This window comes from Charadrius vociferus, unplaced genomic scaffold (genome assembly GCF_000708025.1).
Source record: "Charadrius vociferus isolate BGI_N301 unplaced genomic scaffold, ASM70802v2 scaffold147, whole genome shotgun sequence".
NCBI lineage: Eukaryota > Metazoa > Chordata > Aves > Charadriiformes > Charadriidae > Charadrius > Charadrius vociferus.
The window spans coordinates 6164588-6185350 of NW_009649570.1; the positions used below are offsets into that span (position 1 = coordinate 6164588).

The following is a 20763-nucleotide window of genomic DNA, read 5'->3' on the forward strand; positions in this document are numbered from 1 at the left end:
AGCGGCCTCTCCCGGCCGGCAGTGCCCACCGACATGGTGCGCGGCCGGTGTGTCTGTGCCCTGTTGAGACCAGTAAACAGGATGAGCGGTGAAGTTGGTGGTGCGATGCCACCCTGGCCGTGGTGGTGGCACCAAAACGTGCGGGAAAGACACCTGAAGATAGATTTAAAAATATTAGAGGCACGGATAAAGAACAAAGCTGTGACCCGCACAGGAAACCTGACCGATCACCAGCAGTAATACCCGGCCGTCCTTTTCCTGCTCCACAGACCCGCTGAGGTCAGCTACTGGTTTAAATGGGAGCAAGCCCGTGCCACAGCCGTATGGCGTGCTCATCGAGAGCCCGGAGCACAACGCTTCCTACGGGACAGGCCGCCTCTAAATTACAGTGATGGACGCGTACGTGTGTACCTATAAATAGCGCACACGCATTTTATGTATGGTTTTATACATGCATAAATTTTACAAAATGTGTTTAAAATGCATAGACATAGATACACCTATATCTGTATATAAATACTATAGATATTTGTTTCTACTTGAAGAAGTTTTGTACAGTGTACTTTGGACTTTGTCAGGAATGAGTCCACAGTTTCTTACATTGCCTGAAGCTTTCCTTCAAAAACTGGTTCCGAAGGCAGGTATAGGCTCTTCTTTATAAACTCCTACATTTTCTAAGGATAAGTATTAAACGTTTCTATTAAGCATTTGCTTTGCTAACTGAAATGAATACTCTGTTTTGGGGTTGGTTTCAATTTTTTTTTCAATGAGCGTGCTTTCTTAATTTACCAGCTCTCGCTAACTAGCAAAAGTTGGATGATTTTTGTTCTTAACAGAGTAATTCCCTCCTGCTCCCTGACACCGAATGTACCTGAGATAATAATCTTCATACGAATTAAAATGTATAACTTTGTCTACTTCTTGTGCATTTATCTTTCCATTTCCTAAAAATGCAAGTATTATTTATGCTTAAATACATTTTAGAAGTCCATTTGTATAAATATGGTCATAACAATAAAAAATATTTTCCAGAATAAGAAACTTTGTACATATGTGCAAACAATGCTTGCATAACCAGTTTATTACTGAGTATGTTGCATCCAGGCAACCTTTCTCATGCCTGGACAGCACATCCAAATTATTGCTGTATTCTGATGGCTCAAAGAACACAGGGAAAATAAATAGAAGAGTGAAGTCCATGATGATAGATACTTAGCAAATTATGACTAACTGGGGACTGCAAAATAAAATCACTTGAAAAAAAAAAAGCCTTCCAGGTAAGTTAGCTCCTTCTTGCCATGCAAAGACTGTATAATTTGCTTGCAATGAGACACAGAAATTGTTCCTGCCTTCCCTGTACATTTTTGCTTAAAAAATCCTTCTGCTCAAGGAAAGAGCATTATTCTTAGACACCAACACAATGAAGCAAAGGGAAGATGTCATGTCATGCATTCAAATGAAAACTGAAGGACCTCAGGGGTCAGCATAAAAACCCCACAGTACAACGCTTGCTCCCTCACCCCTTGCCAGCGTTTTTCTCAGCCCTCTCACCCTGTGGGTTGGGTGTTAGTCCTCAGAAGCTGCACAGCGAGTCCCACTCATGGGCGACTGAAAGAAGGGGACTTTTATCTTTCCACATCCCACATAAGCCCACTGTGTTGCCAGTTGGTACATAATTGATGAACTCTATTTTGGGCTGGATTCATCAGCTGGGTCTAGCTATTTTGACCTGTGGACAAGACTATTTTCTATCAGCTACAAATCATCACATCCCTTAGGCAAGTGATCCAACACGGACAGACAGCCCCCCGTGCTGATGTCACCACCACATCATGGCTGAGAATGTAAATGCTGAAGCAAGGACAGTCAATGTACAACTGCTGCAGAAAGCACGACTTGGCCACACTGCTCAGATAGCTCAGCTTAAAGCCTAACGGCATATAGAGTAGTAATTGCTATAGGCATGGAGGGAAGTCAAGGTCTGTTCCTGTATGAAACCTATCACTTCATTACCTAGCGTATTACACTGAGAGTTGCTTAACTGAAAGAAATTTGTATGAGCAGAAGGTTTGGATTTATTTGCTTAATTCTGCATCTTTATGGATGAAAAAATGTTGGCTGTTTTTGCAAGGCATGTGCCAAACAAACTGAAATCAATGGAGCTGCTCCAGGGGTGAATTTGGATCACTGCGTGTTGGACTTTCAAAGAAAAACTGCAGAAATCACAAGACTGCTTGAGGCAGAGACCTCATGCGAGTCATATGAACTGTTATTACAGACCGAGGGATAAGGCGGAGCAAAGGAGAAAAAAAGAGATGTGTTTTAACTGAAACAGGACAACATGGGAGACATGCTGTGTGTAAGTGCTGTCAGACCAGGATGCTGCAGCTGCTCTTCAGAGAGAAGGGGCTCCCAACATATCCAAGGCCTTCAGCACATGGAAGCAGCGTCGACAGCAGAGGTATTTAATATCACAGCGTGATACTTCTGCATTGAGATAGGTTAAGCCTGCATTCTTACATTTGTTGTGGGAGTGCAAAACATTCACATTTTCTTCTAACCAGACAGCATCAAACTTTGCAGCTTCAGCCTTGTGAAGCTACTGAGAGAGGACTCCATGCCTTAGATGACAATAAATGCCTCTGATGTGATGAACGGGCAGAAGATTGCACTCTAGCGAGCTCTGTGCCAATGAGGGATTCTAAAACAGGGAGGGAGCCAACAACCTACAGTTCTGGAGGAGACAGCATGCCACAGATTGCAAATCCTGTTATATTTGAGTCAGACGATAATGCAGGCACCCATCCAATGTAGCTGCTCAGGAGGAGCTTGCAGGCTGCCTGCCATTCATTACTACTATTTTTATAGTTTATGGCACTGTTATGCTCTATGGGCCAAATTAACAGGCTGTGTAAATTATACAGTGGTGAGGAAGGGGGAGGAGGTAAGGAGGAGAAGAAGATATAAATTTAAACTTCCTGAAATTTCAGTCCTGCATTTGGTTTTTAGCCCCTGCCCTAACAGATTGCTATCTAGAGACAAATAAATCAAGGGTAAGAGAAAATAACACGCATTTAGAATGATACTGGTAGAAGCGTCCTCTGCAGTTAAGGCAGTTTTATCTTTATGTGTTCCCAGAGTGAGCACTACCATTTACGCAGACAGGCACATACAGACAGTTGCTCCCCTTACAGACTGTACTGGAGATCTGTGACTGGTGGGGAGGGAGATGAAAATGATGTGAAGTGCTCAAAGCCAGCGCAGACAACAAGAAAGGAAAGAATCATATCAGTGAAATGGTGGTTTGCCAGTGATATAGTTTGCCTTCTTTTCCTGTGCCAGCTGTCGGACATAACCAGAGCACCCCTTCCTCTACCCTCGCTGCAGCCCCTGCGGCTCCACACACTCCAGAGTTGGAGGTGCAGGATGCAGAGGCCTTGGAGTTATGCTGATCCTTTGCAGGAGGAGGATGGTGTGGAGAGGTTCAAATAGGTGAGTGTGCAGCAGCCATAGAGCCAGACAGAAGGTATTTCGTCCTATGATTATTCCAGCCATGAATCAGTATTTAATTACTGAATGACATGCTAGTAGCTTCTTGTTCTACCCAACAATCTAAAATACATACCAATTTCTTCATGAAGCAGAGACAAGGCATCCCATTTGGAGCTGCCACATCCTATGTACATCTAGAGAAGCTGTGTGAAGGATCCTGTGCAACTGTGTACAAGGGAATCAGCAGGTGAGCAAGGACCACCAGTGTTGTTATTGCCTTCCCAGTGCCTGCTGAAAACACCCCTTATGGGAATCCATAAGAATGAGCTTGAAGCTGGGCAATTCAGAGTCCTTACAAGAAGATAAAGGCAAATCAAAAGCCCAGCTTTGCCTTTAGCCAGGATATTTGCAAAGCTCCATCCCAGTTTTTCAGGGAACTCCTCCGCTACAGCTTTGGAGGCTCCATAAAGACGCTATGCTCCACAGCAGCGTGCCAGGAGATTGTCTGGCTACACCAGAGAGGGAGTGAGGGTTTTCCTTGGAATGAGGGACTGCTGCATGATGGAAAAAATGGAGGTGAGGCCATGCTGCCATCACATGGGGCAGGAAAGCTGCAAGAGGGCGGAGTGGGAACACTGCCCAAAGCCGTGCTCTAGCAATACCCGGTGAGCAGAACGGTGCTACTCTAGCCAGGCAGGCTCGCTCCCATTTCACTGCTAATGAAGACAAGGTGGAGGTGGTTTGCAGCTCCTTTCTGAGCTTGGCCTGGGTGGGGGAGTTAGCCCTAGAAATTTTGCTTGGGTAAGTGTGGAGCACCCCAGAATGCTGTTAATGTTGTTGTCATGCTGAGCACTGAGGTGCTTCAGGTGACCTCCTGCTCTGACCTGACAGGATCAATGGCCAGTTGGTGGCATTGAAAGTGATCAGGCTGGAGGCAGAGGAGGGAGTGCCCTTTACAGCCATTCGGGAAGGTAAGACATAAAGAGCTTCTTCAAACATTGGTGAAAAGCAAGGGACATCATTCGTGAAGAGCATTTGTTTAAACCTGAAAAAGCTCCATGTGATGTCCTCCTAAGTACTTTCTTGCCTACTTAATGTGCCAGCTGTCCTTCTCCCAAAACTCTTGGTTTCCTTATCCCTTCATGAAGGAGGTCTTTATGCTGGGCTGGGTGAGCATGTGATGGTTGGAGGGGAAACCTGCTGGCCAGTGTTTTCCCTCGTGGCAGATGTGTCTGAGCTTGTGATAAAGAGAGTGCTGGCTGCAGCCAGAGCATGTCCTTTCTAGCGTTGTAGGGCCCTCTTACGCTTCTTGCCTGCTACCTGCTCTGTGGTTGCGCTCTCACTCCCATTTCTATACACTAGCACAGCAGTTTTTGCTGCTGTTGCGTTGGGCAGTTGTGGACTGGAAATGCCCTTGCACCAGAGTCTCTGCTTGCTGTTACCACAAACAGTGTCACTTTCCTGCGTGATGGCAGCTGATACCTGGAGCATCACAGATCCCAGCCTGAAAAGAAACGCTCTCAATAAAACTGGTGTTTAATAACTTCCATCATTTCAGCCTGGTGAGAAATTCTTTATATCGGTCAACTTTGTAGAGCACTGGGCAAAATGTCTGTAGCTTTCTCAATTTCTTTGAGAAGGAAATGCTTTTGTTTAAGTGCTTGATTTTGGCTGAATGTATTTATATGTCCCTACAGACTAAGTTCACAACTTGCCTGGTTGATTAAGGCTTCTATTTTTGTCTGCTCTACAATCCCAAGAGGATCATAATCTGGTTTCTTCCTTATACAGCAATATGCAAGCGTTGTGCCAGTCTGTTGTCTGGTATTAGTGAGAGCTATAAATGTAAGAGGTCACACATATTTTGTTTTCTACTTCTTACTGCAGTTCAAAACTAAGGCTGATTTTGTCACCACAGGGATGGAGTGTCAGGGACCTGATGTGCCAGCTTTCACAGAGCAGCCCTAGCACAGAAGGACTCTCATACCAATCAACTCAGAATAACGAGAGGCCAGTGGATCCATGCCAGGTTTATAACAGTGTAATTAAGATAAGAAAGTTTACAAAGTCCTTAGTCCAATTCTGGGTGAAAGCAGAGAGATAGCTAAATATGCCTATTTACAGAATGGCTTGTGTTACAGTTTCCTATACACTCATTTGCCTTGGTGCTTTTCCTCTGCGTTTACACTTGTAGCCCACCAGTAAAATAAGCCTTAAAAGCTTTATCTACATAGAAGTAATGATGCTCTAAAGATCAGCACCCCTTTAACATGCTCTACTGGACAGGCTGAGCACCTTAACTTCATTCATTATAGGAGAAAACAAGACTGATCCTATGGAGGGTCTACTTTAAATAGAACTTTTGTGTGCTGCTGAGCTTTGCAGCATCTGACACCTCAAATTTACAATGTAAGTCAGTAGTGCAAACAAAGCACAAGATTTATTAACGCGGTGCATTCTCTGCTGTCCTGGAGGAATGGAACTCCCCTGACAAAGAGCCATTTCACTCCAAGAAGTCCCACAGAGACAAAATGCGTTTAAAGCTCAGTTCTGGCTGCAGCACCTGACACCCCAGCAGGGGGTTGGAGAAGCAACCAAGTGTGGAGCAGTTCCCAAAGGCGTGATTCAGGCACAGGGGCTGAATTCTCCATATTACTGTGGACCCTCGTACTGCTCCCCCGGAGCAACAGCTCTAGTCATATGAGATTTTTGAGGTATCACAGAACGAGGTTAGCAGCCCCTTTCCGTAGCAGATGGGATCTAGCCAGAATATCTTTACTGGGTTCATAGACAATTAGGTGCAATGTGGACCATGTTTAAGGTTCATACTGCCATGCACCGGAAACATACTGGTGGTAGCTAAATGGACTAGCATCAGTACAAGAGGCAGTTTAGCTGGAGCAGCACCAAACTCTGTGTAAGAACTAATTTACAATTTGTGCTATTTCCAGTAGTTATGCTGAATCTGGCATCCCTTACTGCTCAGCAGTCTCAGTATTGACATACGCTTAGGCCACAGCTGTGTAATACAGTGTATCTGGCTGTAGAGCTTTTAGAACCAGGTGAAACTGTTATGGTCACAAAAGGCAAAGTGCTAATCCAGTATAAATTTGCTTTGACAGCATGAAACTCTTCAAATATCTTTTGCAAATTGTTTGAAAAACAAAAAGCAGCTTTTATCCAGGACCAAACTTCATTTGGCCTCCCAGGGCCGGCACAAGCTCTGTATTGTGTGCTTCAGCTAATTCAGCAGAAACGAGATTGTATGGTATCTGAATGAAATTTGTAGCACTGTGTGATCTGACAGTAAACTAATTTGATTTTAATCAGCAAGGAAAAATGAGTCTGGAGCAGCTCTGAGGCTATTCTGTTATATCAGAAGCTGAGCTAAAATCTGGAGTCAGGGACCCCTGTTTTTGGTGAGCTTTGGAGCTTCAATCTGTGCACAGTTTCAGTATAACAGCTGGCTTGGATTCTTCAGTAGTGACAGGGATCTACAGAGCAATCCCAGCTCCACCGCTCCCCTGCGTTCCTCCTCTGTACGGAGCTACGGCAACTATTTTCTCAAACCTACAGCAGCAAATGATGAAGCTGTGCATGCTCTTCCCCCATAAAGACTATCTTTATGACTTTCTGATGAGAAGCTGCCCTTATGAATGTGTCATAGAATCATAGAATGGTTTTTGTTGGAAGGGTCCTTCAAGATCATTTAGTTCCAACCCCACTGCCATGGGTAGCGACACCTCCCACTAGACCAGGTTGCTCAATGCCCCATCCAACCTGGATTTGAACAATTCCAGGGATGGGGCCACCACAATTTCTCTGGGCAACCTATTCCAGTGCCTCACCACCCTCATAGTGTCAGTGGAGCTTGCTCTATCATGAGAAAACTAACACAAGGCTGAAAGGCTCAGAAGGCTGTAGCTTTTGTCTTAGCATCAGTCAGTGCTCTGTGGTCTATATGGAGGTGGAGACTATTGCATGTGCTGCCCCCTCCATCATCGCACCCTAGATGTGTTGAGGCTTGGCAAAGGCATGTCAGCACCGAAGGACCAGGGCCATACAGTTGCACTGATGCTTTTCGATGGTTAGGCTGAAAAAAAAGTGCTTAGCATCTACAGTGATTTCTTTTGGCAGATTTTTACACCGTGATGTTGTTAAACTGGAAGCTGATAGAAACTTAGCTTTCCCCAGAAGTCTCCTAAGGGCCTTGCTGAGGGCATGTGCCAGGAGGTGGATGGGAGAAGGATGGAAAGCTCAGCAACAGGCCAGGGGCTGTTGCATTCTGGCTCTGGGAGCTCCTGCCTCTTGGCATTTGCCTTGAAGAAATTATTTCTCCTCAGCTGGGAAGCTGACAGCTGGGAACTGTGAACTCCTATTTCTGACAGAGGCAAGATTCTACCTCTGAGAGATGGACGGGTTCCTGCCAAGCCTGGAGCACTGATGTTTGCTTCTCTAAGGAGCTATTCCATCCTCCTTCAGATGCAGTAGCTGCTGCTTCTTACACAACTGCCAAGTTTGGACTATATCTCCCCAGTTTTTTATTTTCACTGCCTTGCTGTATGCACTGTTTCCTTCTTCCAGCAGCAGCAGCAAAGTTGATCGTCCTTTTGTTTCTCCAGCTTCTCTTCTCAAGCATTTGAAACATGCCAACATTGTACTGCTTCATGACATTATCCAGACCAAAGAGACACTAACATTTGTCTTTGAGTACATGGTGAGTTGATCTTTTTCTAGCTTCCTGTAGAGCTAGTACTGGGAAGTACTGGGAAGTGGCTGCATAATGAATTTGCTGCATTATGAGACATCTGCAAAGAAACAAGTTGTAATCCTTTCGTGCAATGATTGATTTTCCTTCTTGATCTCCTGCTTTCTAGCCATACAGCCTTAGTCTTTTCTTTCTGTCTATGCAACAGCTGTATGCAAAAATGATTCCACATCTTTTCTCCACTATTTACCTCCATTTCTGCCTTGACAACGCAATAAAAGTACTGTTCTTGAGCCACAGCAAGGATGGGAAAAAATGATATGAGCTCACATCGCAGCTGGGGTCAGATTTGGCACTGACCCCAGTGGCTCACCATGACCATACTGTGGGTTGCTCTCATAGGGCAGGCAGGATGCCAATAAAAAGTTCTCAGCATGAGTCTTGCTACTTCTGTTGCTTTTGCTGATAGCTATCAACAAAATTATAAGGAAGACACAGGTGCTTTGTTTTCTTACGGCAGCTTTGTGATTAATTCTGGCACAAGTATGAATTCTGTTAACTCTCAGCTTCAGGTCATAAACTGCTAAGGTGACATAACAGGTCAGCCAGGTCCCTGATTTGACCAAGCACTTCAGCACATCCTTGTGTGCTGCATCAGATCAGATGTTTGCCAAGGGGAAAGAGACATCTTTGTAGTGGTTGCATATTTCTTCCATTTACAGAAAAGGCGTTGTTGGTAGGAGCATTTCACGCTAGTAGCTTTGCCTCAAGTCCTCCTCTTTTGTTTAGCACACAGATCTAGCTCAGTACCTGGATCAGCATCCTGGAGGACTTCATTCGTGCAATGTTATGGTGAGTTGCTTAGAAGCCTACTATCCCTTAAAGCATGACAAGTGTTATTTTCCACTGTGTATGATCACTGTAAATTGCTTACTAATATTTACTTGTCCCATATGTGACAAACACTTTGGAGAAAAGCTGCCCTTGATAAAGTTGTAACAACCTCCCTTTGAGTCTGCAAAGCCTTTTTTCGGTTAGTCCCTCTTCCCATTTTCTGAGCCTGCAAAAGGACATGCAATTTTTGTGCACAATGACATCTTGTGGCAAGCAAATCCATCTCTACACAAATTTGTATCCTCTTATCATCAGAATACGTTATTCATCTCTCTAATTAAAGACTCTCAAATCTCACTCTTTCCTCATCTGGAACTAGCTTCATATTTACAGCACTTAAATCCCTTTTGTTGCTACTACAGCTTCTTGGGATTGGTTGGCTGCAACTGAGCACAGCTGAAGACGTACCCTTAGTTGATAGATTGATGTTATAATAGTGTCCTACTCCCCTTTGTATGCATCTTCACATTTAATTAACGTTCAGGATTGTTGCTGCACACTGACTTAAGGTTTCAACGCAGATGTCCTCAGTGAATGCCTGGGTCCTTTCTCTGAGCAGCTTCAGTTAATTTATCTTACAGCTGTCAACAATAACTTTGTATCTTATCAAACTGCCTATTCATCTGAGTCTGTCAGATCCCTCTGAAGTTCCTCACTGTCACTTCTTATCACAGCTAATCTAAATACTTCTGTCATCTTCAAATGTTGCCACCTTGTTCACATCTTCTTCCAGATAGTTGTTAAGCAACACCAATTCTAATGAAGTTTCTTGGGGGCCCAGATTTTAAACATCCTTAAAGCTCAGATATGTCCAAGATGCAGTGTTGTAGTTTTGGCGCAGATCTCAAGGGCTCTGCTACCAGGCAGGCTTGTAAAGCACATGGAGTACATGGCTGTAACATGTACTCACTGGCATTTCTGTGAGTAAACGCTAGCCAGCTGCTCTGCTTTCCTGTCCGAAATCCTCATAAAAGGAACTGAACTGCACAATGATTTACTGCTCCTTTAGGAGGGTCATCTAGCTTGCTTCATTTTTGCTGGCAAATGTTGTTTGTTTTGTCTCTGAGTGACTCCTATCAAATATGATGCATGTATGCAGAATATTACAGGGACACTTTTCTAGTACAAAAATTACCTATGGGTGTCACTGTTTTTCCTCCTCTTCAGATTAAGAATCTGGTGAAAAATATCTTTTGTCTAGTGAAGTCTAATTACTTTTGCTGTGTTTTGTTTCTATACACTGTCCAATTTCATACCTTGTTTCAGCCCAACTTATTTTACTTCAGGCTTATTTACACTGCCACGGTGGTGGATGTTAGATATTTCTTTCTTGCTAGCTTTTCTGCTTGCTTGCTTGCTTCGTTCATCATATCTTATTTGCTATATCTGTTCAAATCAGGTCCTTGTGTTTTTTCCCAGCCTGAAGATGACAGTCCACATTGTCAAGTAAGTCAGTTCACTGGCCCATTTCATACTGGGAAGAGGTGGTGTGTACAGCGGCCGCAGAACTCCCTCTGCTGGTGTCAGCTGGCTCAAATGGTCAAAACTTCCAGCTTCTTAAACCTTCATTTTGCTTGGCTGTATGTCTGTGTCTTGAACACTGAAATCAGAATATCTGCTGTTCTGAAATGCAGGTCTGTGTTTTGGCAAGTTGCGCTTGCTCCTGCAATCAATAGTCCATTTCTAAAGAAAAGTTAAATTTCCAAAATGTGTACTTAGGGACTGCACTATAACTGCCCTCCTAGCCAAATATTCCAACCTGGAAACCTCAGAAAGCTGAAGGGCAGTCGTACCCTACCGCAGTTTTCTCTTCCTCAGCCAGCTCTACTCATTTGGGGGATTTTTACTGGTTTCTTACTTGCTTTGTCTCTGCTTTGTTCCACGAGTTCTCCTGAAGGTCAGAGTTAATGTGTCAATGCAAAGTCACACAAAATCATTTCAGCTTTTTTGTTGGCTTTTTCTAGCTGTTCATGTTCCAGCTTTTGCGTGGCCTGGCTTACATCCACCAACAACACATTCTTCACCGTGATCTGAAACCCCAGAACTTGCTCATCAGTTGCCTTGGTGAGCTCAAATTAGCTGACTTTGGTGAGTCACGGTTTGGATACTGCTAATATATCTGGTCAGACCGAAGCTTTAGCATGTATATAGATCTGTATCCACAGCCAATTAATGCATAAAAGCAAAACCTCTTACTGAACTTCAGGAAACTATTTCTGTGGTCAGTACAGCCTTTCTTGCCTTTATACTGATAGGTGCAGGGAGTAACCTCATTTGAGTCAAAGCAATTACTGTCACATAAAACTGGTTCAAGAGAATTGAGAATCAACCCCTCTCTCTTCAGAAAATAATGTAATGTGTTGAGTGCACAGCAATATGCTGAACCAAAAGGCTTTCTTGGCATTGCTTTGGGATGGCTGCTTCAGTCACAAACGGTAAAGCCCTACAAAACACAGCACATTGCTTGATCTCATCTGTCCATGGGGTATATTCCAGACATACTTTCTTTGCCAGTTGCTTGTAAAATGCATTGGGATTGCTTGTGTTTAAAGACCCAAGAGAAAATAATGTCTTGTTTCTAGTTATTATCATCTATGCCTTGTACAGGTAGAAGGACTGTACTGACACAGCAGTCTTCTTCTTTTTTCCTTTTTCCTTTTTTTTTTTTTGGTAGGCCTTGCTCGTGCCAAGTCCATCCCCAGACAGACATACTCCTCTGAAGTGGTGACACTCTGGTACCGTCCTCCTGATGCATTGCTTGGAGCTACAGATTATTCTTCTGATCTAGATATCTGGTACTGACTACTTTCAAACCATCTGGGGTCCCTTGGGAAAAATCATCTTTATCTGAATTAAATTAAGTCAACCAAGTTACAGCAGATACAGTTGTAAGTAGAGGAATTAACAGCTGTGAGCAGAAAATGTGTGAGCAGTGGGGAGTTTTGTACTGCTGGGTTCACAGAAATTTTTGGGAATGATGTCACTACATCTCAGCTATGGATTTATATAAACCTCATCTGATAATATTTATAAGATACGTACGTCTCATTTGGTAACATTTATGAAGCATTTTCAGGTCTTGCAACAGAACACCTTTGCTTAATGCACTTATTATTTTTTATCTATGTGGTTGGCTGAGTCAGTGGTAGCTCTCAATAGCAATGGCTTTGTGAAGAAACAATGGATCCAATCACAACTGCACCAAAAATGACTTTGGCCTTGATAACAAAAGGTAGCACTAAAGGGTTTCTGAATGGATCTGGAGATAGAAAGGAGACTCATTATTTCTGTGATACTTCGTCCTTCTTCTCAAAGAACATGTCTCAGATGCACTCTGTATTCATACAGAAGGGCTATGTTCTGTTAAAGCCTTCTTACCTTATGAGCTCTATCCCAAAATCTTAACGTGGCTGAGAATCACAGGAAACAAGCCGCATGTTAGCAGAACTGAAGGGAGAGGGGTCTCTGAGAGCAGGCAGAAAGCAGGAGAGGATGAAGGCTTCACAGGGGCCCCACTGGTCCTTTTGGGCTGGCCAGAATGTGTAGCTGAGTCCTAGGGTTCATCCGCCTTCTGGCTCACTTCTGCACCAGCCTGAGCCCACTTCCAGCAGTGCAGTCCTGACTTACTCACGGACAACATGCAGCTCATGAAGTTGCAGGAGACCACCCTTATTCTGGGCAATTTTACATGTGTAGATAGTATTGTTCCTTCACCCTTTCTTCAGACCAGTTAATTTTCTGCCTGTGCCTGTCACACTAGGACTTTTCTTAACTGCTCTGCAGAGTCAAAGGCTGGGAAAGGGTGGGAGTGCAGCAGGCTGAAGAATGTGCAAGGAGAGGGCTGAGTAAGTTTACAAACAGCAAAGCTCCAGGTCTTCTCAGGCTGTATCCCCCTCCAGAGATCTGCCGCTTATCAGAGACTCCGATGGCCTGAGTCTAGAGGGTAGTTCAGGGAAACAGGAGTTTTCAGTTTGTTCACTTCCCTAGATCTGCTGCTAATTTAATTGAATAAAGATTTCTCTAAGGAGGAAAACCTTGCTAAATTCTAATGGCTTCCAGCTGCTAAGCCAGTCTAAATAGTCCTGTCTTCTCTCCCCAACTACCTGCCACCTCTCCCCTCCAGACAGTCTCTCAGGAATGTCTGCTGAGTTTGAAGAAGATGCCTGCCTAGCAGATTGGAGGGTTTGTATTAGGCAGATGGTGGTATAAGCCTGTGGATACTTTTTTTTCCTGAAAGTTGACCCCTGTCCAAAGCCCCAGCTACACACAGAAAGCCTGGCATTTCTGTGCAAAACCAACATCCCCACTACATAACTCTGCTCTAGCATAATAAATAGCAACTTAGGAGTAGTATACAAAGATCCCATCCAGCACTCTGACCAGCTCTAACAGCACAGTATTCTCAGTCCCACTGAACTTCATTCACACTATAGGCACCTTTGTTATAACGCCTCCTTATAATAACAACATTCAAAGTGTTTGCCCTAAAGAAAGATGTCACGCTGAGAGAATAGAGAGTACTTCAGTGAGCTCTATTCAGTAACTTCCTCTAACAAGAGTCATTTATTATCTTGATGTACACTGCATTTAAGTTCAATTTTTGTCTATTAGGAAATAATGTGAATTCACACAGATGTTACTTGTCTATAGGGAAGAAAGGAAAAAAAAAAAACCTATGTCTTTTCGATGCTGCAATTTACATGAAGGCAGGTCAGAATGCCCTTGGTAATGGCATGAGACAGTGGGTGTTAAAGCCTTGGTTTAAAGAAACCAATTATAACAAAATAAAACATTATGGCAATTCATGCATAGTGTGCTTGAGCAGCAATACTGTCAGTGGGAGGCACATGGGAAGTGAATGAGGTCTTGAATAGATGAAGAAAGAGATATAGAAGGAGACTCACTTGCTCTTGGACTAACTAGAAAAGCTGCTTTAATCTCTCTGTATCTTTTTTCTGTCTCTTTCTCCCTCACTATCTCTTCAGGACTTTAGAGGATTCAATTAAGGGATTTCAGGGAGATTACACTGCATATCAGAAAGATTTTATTTTTTTTCTTAACACCAAGTGCTTTATGCTCCTGCCGCACGAGTAGCTGCTAACATCATGAGTGCCTTAAGTCATGTCTTCTTTTCAGTCAGGTTTTCCTTGTATAATCTTCCATTTAAAAAAAAAAAAGTCACAGGAATCTTCCCAGGTAGATTCAGGAGTTCCCATGCAGTCATTTAATGTGGACCTGCCAGGCCCATTACAGCTTTTTCCCCAGCCTGGTTTGCATTGCCCCACTATGCCAAACTGGGAGATATAAGCTAAGGACTCCATTGTACAGACCACTCTTGGTGAAGAATGAGAGAAAGGATATATTTCTGGTTAAATATAAAATTTCAATCTCCCAATGCCAGAAAAACTGTGGAGAGGGAACTCTGGGAAGCCGCAGAGTTATCTTAGATCTTAATCCTGATGAAGTCATCTCTCCACTGTGTGATGCGGCACTGCAGGCTGAGGAGCAAGTGCAGTGTTCAAACCTGCCCTGGGGATTGCAGGCAGAGGCAACCATGCTGTCTGAACCAGCTCTGTTTACGCTCACTGGAACTAAATATCTCTATAACCAGTTACACCTCTCCTATTACTTTAGCAGTCACTGCCATGCTTCACGTGCGTATCTGGCATGTGCTGAAACATCATGGCTAGGCCTCGTCCTGAAATACCCCTCCCTCTGCCCTGGCTCTTCCCAAGTCAGCTATATGGGACTGAGACCCTTTGAGAAACTTGTAGACTTGAAGGGGTAAGAGGACCTCGGAAATGAGTATCAGAGGGGTAAGAAGGAAAAGGGGAGAAACAAAACAACACTAAGTCTAAATCTTTGGCAATATTTAAAAGTAAATGTTTTTGAATCATCCTCATTAGCAGAAGGATCCTCGTAATGCTGTCAGGGCAGTAACTGTAAATCCTGTATCTCAGAAGGAAAGTTGAGGCCTCTACTGAAAGGCTAATATGATGACTAGCACTAGTTTCCAAAGTCCTACTTTAACAGGTAGACAAAAATACATGGGAAAAGAGGGGACTGCCCACACATCAGTTGTTCTAGCTACTTCTAGCCTTTTTTTGTCAAGAAAAGCATATTTTGTCTGGAAACACACAGAGATATAAACAGTGGTAATTGCGACTGATGAATCAATACAGTATCAAGCAGGCATTAAAGGCCTGGTATGATACTGGTCAGCTGAGTCTCGCTACAGGAAACAAAAAGCCCTTTCTTTCCAGCAGTTGTGGTTGCTCTGATAGTTTTGTCTTTATTACAGACACTGAGGTTTAACGGCTTCCAGAGATAATGGGAATAAACCAGGAATACAAAACGAGCGCTCTTCCAGAAGGTGCGTTTGTAACAACAACCCACAAGTTGTTCCACTCCTCAAATGGACAGCTTGTCCATTAGTGAAAAGACTGCTTCATTAGATTTGAATTTTTGAACTCTTTGCTCATGAGTAATTATTAGCAAATGCTAGCTGAATCTAGGAAAAAAAACCAGCTTTCTCGTTCTTACTTCCATTTATTGCTCTGTCTGGATTTCAAGCCTTCTCAGCAATAACAGAAACCATAGTAGATCTGGTTTTCTGTCTGCCATGAACTCTGTTGCCTCAGACCTTTGCAGCAGAGCAGTTAAGTCACAAGGACCACGTTTAAAGGGCACTTTCACTGTTACCAGCCCCTTTTCCTTAGTAACTGCTGCATACCTCCAGCCGCCAATTCCTTAGTGTCTTAAATTCAATTTAGGAAACAGCACAGCCAGCACTGTTCATTAGAAAGAACCTCTGCAGAAGGTCTAGTTGCGTCTGTCTCATTTGGGGGCTGTAGTGAGTTCATACAAAGTTTCTGCTATTGCCAGTCTAATGGCCATTTCTAGCTAGGGTATCAGAACCCAAACTGTGGGTGAACATCAGGATCATTTGCTCCAAAACCACATAGCGCTGATTCTCTTCTCCCTACAAATCAAGAGTACCTAAATCGTTTTGACCATATACAGTTAAACTTGTGCAATGGAATTAGTGGATTACAGCAGCCCCTGTGGTTGCAAAATAGGGTGAGCCATTTGGGCATGTACATCAGCTGTGAAAACAGAGGGTTGGTATGACACTGGTCTCAGTAGAATCAATCTGTGGGCTCCAGAATAATATCTAGGGATGTGGTAGTGCTACAAAACACAAAAAATCTAAGTTGCAAAAGCTGTGGTTTAAGTTTCATGACGCCTGGACCTTGTAAGAGCATGCTAAACAAGTAAGGAGCTAAGCTCACAAGAGCAAGGTTAGGGTACAAGAAGCTAAGGGCAAGTGCAGCACAGATGTTTTTGAAAACAGCATTAGATATGGATCTGCAAACAGGCTTGGCATCACCCGATGTGCAAGGATGACCAAAGCGAATACCGCAGATGAATTGCACATCAGGCTTTCAACTGACCACAGGCAGATGGGAAAAGCATTTACAGTATTGCAAAAACAAGGTGCAAGGGGTAACACAGCAATACAGATGACCAGAAAAGATTACTAGTTGTAGCTTAGCAAGTGAAAATAACACTTCCAGAGTCTGTTAGACAAAGCTCAGTTTTCAACATTTGAGCTTAAAGGACTCAAATTTGCTATAACCAAAGAAGATTGAGACTGAAACCTGAAAAGCTGGGATGGGGCATACTGAAAAGACAGAAAGCCTGGAAAAATTTTGGAGAAAAAAGATTAAAAATTAAATAAGCAGAGTTTTACACCATACAATAAGAGATGGAAATACTTGCAAATAGGTAAATCTACTGCCAGCAGGTCTAATCCACCTTAGTAGAATTAAACATTTTTTACAAAGTTTGGGGCATTTTTTTAAGCTGGCTGGTTTGCCTTAGCACAAATGCAGAGCAGGGGATGGCATAAAAATAAGAATACTTTAACTTGCTGTTCTCACTGTGTTCTTCATGCTATGAAATCTTGCCTTCAGTTTTCTAGTGAAGAGTTAATTGCTTCTGAAGGAAAAATCGCTCCAGTGGTTAGTGCCTCTGTGTTCTGTCTGCATCTAATGTATCATTCAAGTACTGTGTAGTAGTTCCCTGTTTATCCTTCCTACTGTTATCACTCCGATTTTGAAGCTTTTTCTCAGGGAAAACAATCTAGTATTCCATAGGCTTCTGCCACAACCATCTTTTTTAGATGGGTTTGTAACAGGATAAATTGAAAGAGACCCGAAACAAATTGGTACTGGAAAAAAAAAAGATGGTGCTTAGTGGGTTTCTTTTCCAAAGATATGACCTGTCTTGTCTTGCTGGTGAAGGGTGGGGTTTTTTTTTCATTGATGGTGCTGATGAGAAAGAGGAGATGGGAACAGACTTGTATGGAACTTTGACTGCTTTACTTTTTCTAAAATCCTGGAGGGATGTGAATATCACGAATCTCTAGTCTGCTCCCACCCTATTTGATTTGTCAGCTTTTTAACCCAAGTGTTTCAATCTATAGAACTTGGATAAGGTTAAGGATACTACATACAACTTGCAACAAGGGCCAGTTGCAAGTGCTTAAAACAGTGCTGCAAGACCACGGGTGTGTAAGATGGCCCTTCCCAAAGAAAACCTTCCTGACTTCCCACAATCGGTAGGGTTTTTTATAATGCTACCTCCTGCCTACCACCATACTGTAAAGGTGTATCAGCCTTCACTGAAGCCGGTATTTATTTACATATATATAGACACCCCACATCCACATCCTGCACACACACTCTCACTGGATGACATGAGGTAGGTATATGATACCTATACATCAGGCTGGTGCTTTTCAGACTTGAGCTGCAAAATATATAGGGTTTACTGCTTATGTCAGGATTTCTGCATTTACAAATCAGGATTTCTAAATTTCCATTCCAACAATTATCTCTCTTCCTTTCTCCCCTGCCCATCCCAACAATCATATTATATATGTCATGTATGTGAATGAGTTAATACCTTGGGTTTCTTGCAGGAGTGCAGGCTGTATATTTGTTGAAATGATCCAGGGCCAGCCAATATTTGCAGGAGCTTCTGGTACTCATGAACAGCTGGCGAAGATCTGGGCGGTGAGTAAAATATACCATAAAATGGAAGAGAAAAAGAATCAGTTGCTCTAACCCCCTACTTAATTTTGAAGTCGTAAGCATAGGTCCTGTGAATAGCAGAAATAATTTGGTCCAATCTGCCGAGTTCATAGGAGACTTTGCAACCCACTTTATATTTGGCAACTTTCTTACAGACACAGGAGTAAATCAAATGACTTTCCTTTGATGTTTGTCATCTCATCAAAAATTTAAAGCCAATTAAAGTGACATCAAATTGAAGAAGGCATAAAAGGTGTGCAGGTACTGCAAATTCTATTCCTTCTTGTTAAATCCTTTACTTACTGTAGGATACAGCACACCATATTCTCGCAAAGGAGCTCGAATACTGCTCTTAAACTGCCTTGCAAATGGCAAGACCCTGAGGTTTTTCAGAGATCCTTCTTCATTTTAACTTGGAACAGTTTGTGTCATCCAGTTTATGGTGCAGCTCTAGAGGCTGCTTTAGCATAATGGAAAGCGTGAGATTACTTTATAAAGGCAGCAATGAGTGAGAGCAGACATATTCAGGAGCCTCTTAAGCTGTTTTTTCTGCTGGGGAAAACTGAAACAGAGCCACATCCTTAGTGCGGCTTGGTAGAATTGAGGCAGTTACCAGCACTAGCGGGTTCTGTATGTTCCTTACTGTTCGTTGCTGACCCTGTTACTGACTCTTCAGGAAGGTCAGCCTATAGATTCCTATTGAGTTTTGCTGTATGTGTCTGCCCTTTCACATCTCCACCCAGGGATTTACTCTTCTGCACAGAGTATTTCCCAAACGTGGATTTTCAAAGGAGAAAGGACAGAAAACTGAAATTTGGGAAGTGGTGAGAAAGGACTTTATAGCCACAAGTCTGTGTAAGTCAGATTTTTCCTTCTTCATCCCTTCATCCAGAAACACTCCTGCCTGGTAAGGTTTTCCTCTCTGCTTTTAGCTAGAATGTGATAAAAAGACAGACAAGTGGGTCTAGTTCTTAGACTTGACTTCAGTCCATTTAAATAAATGCTGAATTTCTTTTTCATAGAGGGCGGGGAAAAAAAAAAAAAAGAATTATTGTGGAAAAAAAAATAATCCCTACTTGGCCAATTAACAGGGTTCAAAGCTAGGGCAGGGCCCGCTTTCCCAGAGTGTGAATGAAGGGTATCCTTCCACTTACGGCTCTGAAATCTCTGGATACGTTTCCTGTGGTTTTGCAGTTGGAGGGTTATAGCCCTATCTTCATTTCTCTGGTATTATAACTAATACCGTGATTAATAGGATTTGCGCTATAGAAGGCAAAAAAAAACTTATTTAAAAATCATGAGGAAGCTTTAAGAGCCATGAAATAATTAGGGCCTTTCACAGAAGGTTTTATGTTATTATACAGCCTGGAATGAGGCTCTGTGTTAGGCCAAGATTTCAAAGCTCCTTAGAGGCTTTCGATGCCTAACTTGAGGTATTTTGCCAAGTGTGAGGTTCAGAACGGGGATTCCTACTGTTTTCTAATAGTCAGTTCCTTTCATGTACTAATAATAGAGGCACCCTGCACTGGTTTAGAGACCATCTGCATTTGTGTGCATGAGTCTATATCACTCAGCATGCTTATCTCCACGTAGAACTGTTGGTTCAAACACCACATAGATATACAGCTGGAAAATCCCCATGCTGTGAAATGTGTTTGTCCTGTTGAATCATCAGGACTGACTGACTGTCATTTCACCAACATTTCTTCTAGAGGCAAGTGTCACCTTAAGCAGTCTCCATCCCCTATCTCTACCTCTGGCTGCTCATGCCTGCTCCTGGGTTACCCCTCGCATGTGCGGCTATGTGAACTGGGGAACCTATACCTTGGTTTTCTCCCTGGGTTACTCTAAACAAGAACAGTTTATTTACCCAGTTCATCATCTGGCTGCACAAATAGTAGCACTAATGACCAGTAGTACTCATGAAGGGATGACACAGGAACAGGACCAAATGGAAAAGGGGCGAAAAGGAAGGAGCTACTTAGGCCAGCAGTGCTGGTTATGGAAGTATGGCCTGAGTGAATGCGAACCGCAGTGTCCCCAGTTCTCGCGTGGCATGGACAATAAGCAAACCCGACAAACTTAAGATCCATCATTCAAATTTAAGAGATCAGGCATAGGTTTTGTATTCAAAAACTCCATCTTATTGATTAACATTGTGCTGAGAAGGACTTCATGTGGGCTGGATTAGGCTGCAGCATGCCACCAGCATGCTTCTGTGGCTGAGCTGAACACGTGACAAGTGCCAAATGAATGACTACAAGGCTTTTCTCTACAGAAAACATAACTTCCCAACAAAACTAAGCAAAATCAGCTAGGTTGATTCCTTCAGCTGGTTCATCACAGGAGAAGCAGGCAGTTAGAGAGCAGAGAGAGCTGCTAATAAATATACTCCCCAGAGTATATTTATTTAATTGACATTAATTATAACTCATTATCTCATTTGGCAAGGAAGCTCATTAATGGTCCAGGAGGAGGGGGAGAGAAAAATTCACCTTGGAAATTCAAAAATAGATCCAAATTCATGGTTTGGAATAGTATCTTTTGTAAAGAAAGGACTCGGAAAAGATA

General features: G+C 42.9%; 1 protein-coding gene across 1 annotated transcript in view; it reads left to right on the forward strand.

Annotated features, from left to right (window-relative positions):
- Positions 1 to 33: 33 nt before the first annotated feature.
- The window catches only part of CDK15 (cyclin-dependent kinase 15), a 38207-nt gene continuing 17477 nt past the window's right edge, over positions 34 to 20763 (forward strand). Inside the window, 9 exon segments of the mRNA XM_009890239.1 lie at positions 34 to 236; positions 3195 to 3492; positions 3642 to 3739; positions 4384 to 4463; positions 8115 to 8209; positions 8990 to 9052; positions 11059 to 11182; positions 11769 to 11889; positions 18081 to 18174. Of these exon segments, the coding sequence (XP_009888541.1) occupies positions 34 to 236; positions 3195 to 3492; positions 3642 to 3739; positions 4384 to 4463; positions 8115 to 8209; positions 8990 to 9052; positions 11059 to 11182; positions 11769 to 11889; positions 18081 to 18174 (1176 nt within the window).